Below are 6,785 nucleotides of genomic sequence, written 5' to 3' on the forward strand. Positions count from 1 at the left end.
AGTGTGTGTGGGGCTGGTGGGGTGCCTTTGAGCGGGTGCATGCGGGGCCGTTCCCCGGCCCCCTTGTTTTCTTCGCGCCGGGCTGCATCCTCCGGCAGCCGAGGGGAGGAGTCTGCGCGTCTTGCTGCCCCTCCCGGGGGAAGAGGCAGCAGTCCCGGTTTGGTTTGCTTGCTGTGCAGCCCGTAACTGCGGTGTTCTTCTTTTCCGTTCCTAGTGTACTCTGCCTCCAACCTCCTAGTGCTATTAAATGACTGGATTCTCCGAAAGGAGCTGCAGCGGAGCCTGCCCGTGGTAAGGCTGGAGTGCGTGGGAGGAGGATTTGGGACACATGCTTTCTTCCTTGCAGAAGCTTTCAGGGAGTGTCTGTAGAAACTAACAGGTCTTTTCTGTGGCCTCTCTTTGCTGTCAGGTATGTAGAGGCCAGAGGCAACCTCTGAATGCAGGTAAACAGCAGTCCTGCCCTCTAGCTCCTGGCTTGGAGGAGTGGCCAGAGCACTCCCTGGACCACAGAAATCAGGCTCTGACTTGCACCAGGAGCTCCACTGTTATTTTGAGAAGCTCAGAACCTGAGCTAAGCAAAAGTGTTGCCGAATAACCATCGCTGTTTCCAGAGCAGTGGCTCTGGAGCACCGAAGCTCTGATTCCATCCCTCAGACTCTTCCTTTGCGTATGCTATTGAGCAAAACAAACATAAGCACCTTGCTTCTATGTCTCTCCTGCAAGAGCCCCAGGCTGGCTCCCAGCACTTGTTAGACCCTTCGGGGAATGAGGAGGAGGGCTTTTTTTTCCAGACAGGTCTCTTCTGTTGCAAGCCTGCCCGCTGTGTGGGTTTGGGTGTAGGCAGCTCTCTGGCTGGAGCGTCAGGCGTGTAACAAACAGAAATGCAAAAGACTTGCTTCCCAGGTTGTTAAAGGCCAAAGTGAATTTCAGCTGTATTGTCTTTATTGATGCTTTTCAACGGTTAAATCCTGTGGTTGACAGCACCAGCAAGTTGCCACGTGGGGAGCAGGGACCCTGGCTGGAAGAGCACCCACTGTCTTGGGGTTCATGCCTGGAATCTAGGCTGATGCTGTATTCAGCAGGCATTTGCTCTGGTGTGACTGTGGACTCTGGGTCCTCTTCTCTCTACTCCGAGCGTACTCCCTTGTCAACCCTAACCAGGGAGGAGGTTCGTCCTGTATCCCAACTGTGGGACAAGGAGGAGGAGAGAGTTTTGCTGCGGAGTTCAGGCACAGTGGCGCAACCCAGGAGACTGTCCTGCTGTGTCAGCTGGGGTAGAAGGCAGTCCAAGATACAGCTGTGATGTTCTCCCTGTTTCTGGGGCAGCAGCTCTGTGTGATACACTGATGTCTCGGTCTGCCCCTGCTTGGAGGTAGAGAAGTGGGCTTGTGCATAGATTTTGGCTGCAGTGGAGACACCGCTTTTTGTTTCTGGGGCTGTGACTTCTAAGGCCATCCGGTGCTTATTTCTGAGAGTCTCGCCAGACTGGGCTGTGCTTCTGCCCCGTTTAACTCCCAAGCAGAACCTGCATCCTGTCCCCCTCCTCCCTTCTGTGTTTTGCAGTCGCTGCCCCAGCAGAAGCTGCTGACCTGGCTGAGTGTGCTAGAATGCGTGGAGGTCTTTGCAGAGATGGGGACAGCCAGGGTGTGGGGGGAGATGGGCCGGTGGACCATCATTGTCCTCATCCAGCTGGCTAAGTAAGTGCCGCGGGCAGAGGGGAAGGGGCAGCGTGCGCTCGGAAAGGGGATCTGGAGGGGACTCGGCAGTACCCTAGGAAAAAGCCTAAGCAGGACTGAGCTGCCGGTCCCTGAGGCTGGGGGAATTTGGAGCCCCACAGCATGCTGGGTACTGTGCCACAGAAGGGGACACCTACCCCTCTTGCCTTGCCAGTTGCCCTGAGCAGACCTGAGTGTTTCCCTCTTCTGTGGAAGCCACCTTTCCAGTGCAACAGGAACCCAGCTCCGTAGCCTGGTATTGAAGGCTTCCATGTGTCTGCTCACAGAGCTGTCCTTCGTCTCCTGCTCCTGCTGTGGTACAAAGCTGGCATCCAGACATCTCCTCCCATCGTACCGCTGAACAGGGAGCAGCAGCAGCCTCTCCACCCCCAAGGTGAGCCCATGGTGCTGTCATCACTGGCTTGGCGCCTTGCTGGGCCACATGTCTTGTCCTGCTAGGAAATACTCATCAGAGCAGCGGCGTGGGCGGTACAGGGAACTGTAAGGCTTGAGTATGCAAAGCTGAGCTGCATTGAACTTTACACCCTCTGCAGAGCACGCGTTAGCTTGGTGACAGGGTTGTCCTGCAGTCTGGAAGGAGGGGGTGAAGGAGTCTAAGCCTGGAATCACTGGCTGAACTGTGAGTCAAGCTGCGTGTCCCCTGGTCTGATGGTGAGGAAAGAGATCCTAGGCCTGGGCAATGTCAGGCAGATTTACCTTTTCACCCTCCGACAGCTCTGCGCAGTTTTAGCCCCTTCAGGATGGTCCGGTTTGCACTAGATCAAACTTTCAGTCAGTCTTCTTGGTGGCAGAAACTGCCACCTCTGGGGTGAGGCGTGTTTCTTCGGAGCCTGATCCCTGTGGCTGCTTTCTTCTGCAGACATGGAAGACAACTCCTCAGGGAAGGATCAGACATACGTTGGCAGGCGTTCCAGCCGTGTTGTGCGCTCCCTCCAGAGCAGTAAGTAGTAGAGCCCATTTTCTGTCCTTGTCTGAGCTGTTTCTGCTCTGTGCCCTTTATGTATGACCTGGGTGTGGGCAGTAAAGAGCAGAACCTTGTATTGGGGCATATCCTGCCAGTCACTGGGCCCTGTGGGTGGGGGGGTATCAAAGCAATGGGGATTCAGGCACGTGCTGCAAGGCTAGCGTTTAAATTGTATTTTCCCAAGTGAGCTGTGCAATGGAGATAACCCTTCAGTGTGGTTATGCTTTGAGGGGCACAGCCCTTACGAGTACCTCTCCCTGCCCTCTGGAGGCAAGCTCTGAAGGTGCTGGTCAGCCGCAGCAGTTGCTGTGTGCGCAGCTTCAAGCTTTCCTGTTTCACACCTTCACAGTGCAGAAAGTAGTAGGGTGGTGGTGCGGGGAAGCGTGGTAGGAAGGTTTCATTTGTGTTAGTGACCTGATCTACTTGTTTCAGCCCCATCCCTGCAGTCCCGGCACTGGGGGTCCCCTCAGCAGAGGGAGGAGTCGCAGAGCCGAAGAGCGGAGGAGATGAACCAGCCTCCCACCCCTCTGGGTCTCCAAGAAACCATCGCAGAATCCATCTACATTACCCGCCCTCTGCTCCACCGTATCCTGCCCTGGCTGCGTGGGGGCTCATGCCATACGCGGGGTGCCGGCAGAGGGTGCTGCGGGCTCGGCTCTGGCGCAGGGCAGTGCCGTCCCAGGCTTCTCTCTCCCTGCTGCTGCTCTGATTAGGCAGGGGCCTCGGGACTCCTCCCTTCTCTTATGCCTTGATGGCTAGCTTCAGCTGCTGGAGTTGTGGGTGCAAGTCCTCCAGCCCCTTCTCTGGGCCCCCCCAGCACTGCCTTAGAGTGTATTCTCCTGGGCTCAGCAGAGCTTTGCTGGCACCCAGGGGATCGCTTGTCTGCGTGCCTCTTGTTAGGCACCTCTGGTTCTTTCCGTTCCTTGACTCTGCGTTCCTAGTATTGAGTTTAGGAGTGTGGGGCCAGAGATCGTGGAAACCCTGGCTCCTCTCAGCAGTCCTGGACATCTCTAGGTCAGTCTGAGGAAGAGTCTTTGCGGGTGCTTGAGGTTGGTGGTGGCTGAGCATCAGACTTCCCCCTGCTCCCCAGTCCAGGGCAGGCCCTACTGAGAGAAATACACACAGGAACTGGGCCTGGTCTTTAGCTGGGAGGTTGACACCTTTAGGTATCTTCTGCAACACTTACGGTGCTCCCTGTTCTGAGCTGGTGCAGCCTGCTCTGTGTGGAGCTGAGAACGGAGGGCATTTAGAAACCCACTTTCTTTTCCCCGCTGGCTGCTGTTGCCGTGAGTTAGCTCTCTGTCTTTCTCCTTCCAGTTTGAGCTTGCTGAGTGATCTGAAAGACTTGAACAGGCGAGAGCGAGCAGAGCTGAGGCGACGAACCATCCTACTGCTGTACTACCTGCTGAGATCTCCTTTCTATGACCGATATTCAGAGTAAGGGGCCCCTGCTGGGCTTTTGCTGAAAATTTCCCTTTTAAGAGGAATAGTGTCAGGGGACTGGGTGAGTAGATCTGAAGAGGTCTGGGTGCCTGTGACCAGTTTAATCTGAGCCCTTGCGTAACAGCTGCCATTGCTGTTCATGTGTTCAACAGCTGGGGCAGGAGGTGTCCCGCTGGACTTGTTTATACTTTTTCCCTTCCTAGGGGCAGGATCCTCCTCCTCCTGCGCTTGTTGGCTGATTACGTGCCCGGAGTTGGCTTTGTCACACGTAAGTGGGCCCTGCTGCTATATCCCTGTTTCTGTTGGGTGGAGAAAAATCAGGGGAGTTGAGCAGAACGTCTGTCAATTGGTTTCCAACCTGAGGAAGGAATTGGGAAGTCCCTAGAATGGTTAGCACTAGTGCACCCTGTATTGATGCTTGTGTTGTTTTAAACTGGAACAGGAAAGGATGAATTGCTCCCTGGCTATTGGAGACCTGTGCTTGACCACAGTGGTAAACCTCCCTGTGCCCTCCCAGGCTGCAGAGCTCTGTCTCCTGGGCTCACTTTTTGCACCTCAGCTGGTGCACCAGAGCCCTGCTTTGCGGCCCCTGTTTTTGAACTCTATTCCTTCATCCCCAGTCTGCAATGCAGACACGAGGGGTAAACACGTGCCTAGAGGTATTGACCCAGCCAGGAGCTGATTGTAAATCAAAGGGCTGAACCAGGTCTGTCTTCTCCTAGTCCTTCACCAGAGGATCCCTTTATTATGGGCCAGAATTCCACCACCCCCTCTTCCCTGCTGAAGTGAAGCCTTTTATGGAGTGATTCGTGGCAGTGATGTGGCATTAGATCAGCCTGGCATCGTGGGATTGGCCTTTCTTTGGGGAGTTCACAAAGCTGGCTAGCTCAGGAGCCGCTTCCTCCAGTTAGTGATTTCAGAGAGGCTTTGGAGCCTGCATTAAGCCATGTGCTACATAAGCATTTTCATTCTACAGCAGTTGCTTCTGTGTCTGCACCTGCTTGTTATTGCTGAGTTGTCTTCCCTCTTTCCTGTGCCACAGCAGTGTCCTCCTAACTTGCTGCATGCGAGTTTTCCCCTTGCGCATTGTAGAACCCCCTTCCCACTGGAGCTTGGATGTGTCAGCTCTGAGGGAGTGGTGTCCCGCACCATGGCCACGCTGACCACGTTCCACACCCTGCTTGGTCCTGCTCTAATCTCTGGCACCTCATCCCAAAATTGTCTCCCATCTTGGCAAAAGTAACTGTTCTATTCTTGCGTTCCTCTGAGTTGTATAACTGGAGATTTGGGATTGTTGGGTATCGTAACGAGAAAGGGGGATATACCCCGTATACATACAGCTTCAAATTCTTGCCTTTCTACATGCATGATCCCTCTGTTCTCTTGTTTCAGGGCCACTGATGGATTACTTGCCTGCTTGGCAGAAAATCTATTTCTATAACTGGGGCTGATGAGAAGAAGATGATTATTCTCTGCTAACATCGCGGCTGGACATTTCTAAGGAGGGCAAGCAGGCTGGGGGAGGGATGTTGATAATGTCTAATTTTCAGTTAAACCATCAGTGAGAACTCCTGTTCTGCAGGGTGGGGAGGGGTGTGTGTAACTTTTTTAACAGATCTAGCTGTGAATGATGGACACTACATGTGTGGAGAGAGCCTGGCCACCTCTTTCTCTGGACCATTCTGTGGCTGCAGCGATGGTGATGGGACAACCTCTTTTTTTAAGCACTTGATTTTTCTCCTTTTGTACGGCTGCACTATAATAAAGCCAGGCAGCATAGTGTTTTTTGGAGAGCATTGTCTCCCACCTCATGGCGCTGACATAGACCTGCAGCCTGCTTGTGTTGGCCGTGCCTGGTCAATCTGCTTGGAGCGGGCTTGTCTGTCAAATAAACTGACTGAATAGAAAGAACTGAGCTGAAGGACCTCTCTTCCCCTGTTTGCCTGGGATCCTCTTGTATCTGGTTGCCAGCAGGTCTCTGCTGGAAAGAGCAGCTTTTGCAGTTGTCTACGCTGGGATATGCTGTCCCTTAGAAGCCTTTTGCTCTGGCCTGTGTCAGGCAGGGCCCCACATGTTGCTAAACTGATGACTGTAGCCTCTAACTCCAGGTGCCTGGTTCAGTCCCCAGTTTCCTGGGGTTCCCCTGGGGGTATGGAGAGCTGCAGTTTGCAGGCTGCTTTCCTAGCACCTAATGTGTGCTAAAAGGGTTTGTAGAATGGCTGCCAGCCAGTGCTCGGGGGCTTGGCCAAGGGCAGAGAGGAGCAGAAATGAAAAGATTAATTCAACAAATACTGCTGTGCCACACTTAACAAAGGGCCCAGGAGAGGCCTGGACAGCCATGGCTGTCTTTTTGTATCTGCTTTGCTAATTGGTGGACAGTTGAGGCATCAATCTGCTCAGTGAGCTGCTGTGGAGGCTCCCTTGGCCAGGACAAAGGGGTAGCCAGCTGGTGGCACTGGCCGGGGGTGTTGGTCTCAGGCTGGTGACAGGAGCATTCCTACCTGAACCACCCTTGAGGGATTCTGGGGCTGCAGGGGTCACAGCCTTCTTGCCTCAGCACTTGAAATAGGGGATGTACCCACCCACCCCCCTAATGGGCCACTGCAGTTGGGGACCACAGGGTTTTGGCAGGGGGGGGGGGG

General features: G+C 54.2%; 1 protein-coding gene across 1 annotated transcript in view; it reads left to right on the forward strand.

The window, feature by feature from the left end:
* Positions 1–6,065, forward strand: part of PEX16 (peroxisomal biogenesis factor 16) — a 25,634-nt gene extending 19,569 nt beyond the window's left edge. The window contains exons 2-10 of the mRNA XM_009329751.1: positions 215–291; positions 1,564–1,697; positions 2,003–2,109; positions 2,596–2,676; positions 3,133–3,285; positions 3,642–3,714; positions 4,018–4,137; positions 4,347–4,411; positions 5,536–6,065. Coding sequence (XP_009328026.1) covers positions 215–291; positions 1,564–1,697; positions 2,003–2,109; positions 2,596–2,676; positions 3,133–3,285; positions 3,642–3,714; positions 4,018–4,137; positions 4,347–4,411; positions 5,536–5,594 — 869 coding nt within the window. The 3' untranslated portion in view covers positions 5,595–6,065. The remainder of the gene's footprint in view (positions 1–214; positions 292–1,563; positions 1,698–2,002; positions 2,110–2,595; positions 2,677–3,132; positions 3,286–3,641; positions 3,715–4,017; positions 4,138–4,346; positions 4,412–5,535) is intronic.
* The last annotated feature ends 720 nt before the right edge of the window (positions 6,066–6,785 follow it).

Source organism: Pygoscelis adeliae, unplaced genomic scaffold (assembly GCF_000699105.1).
Source record: "Pygoscelis adeliae isolate BGI_AS28 unplaced genomic scaffold, ASM69910v1 Scaffold117, whole genome shotgun sequence".
Lineage (NCBI taxonomy): Eukaryota > Metazoa > Chordata > Aves > Sphenisciformes > Spheniscidae > Pygoscelis > Pygoscelis adeliae.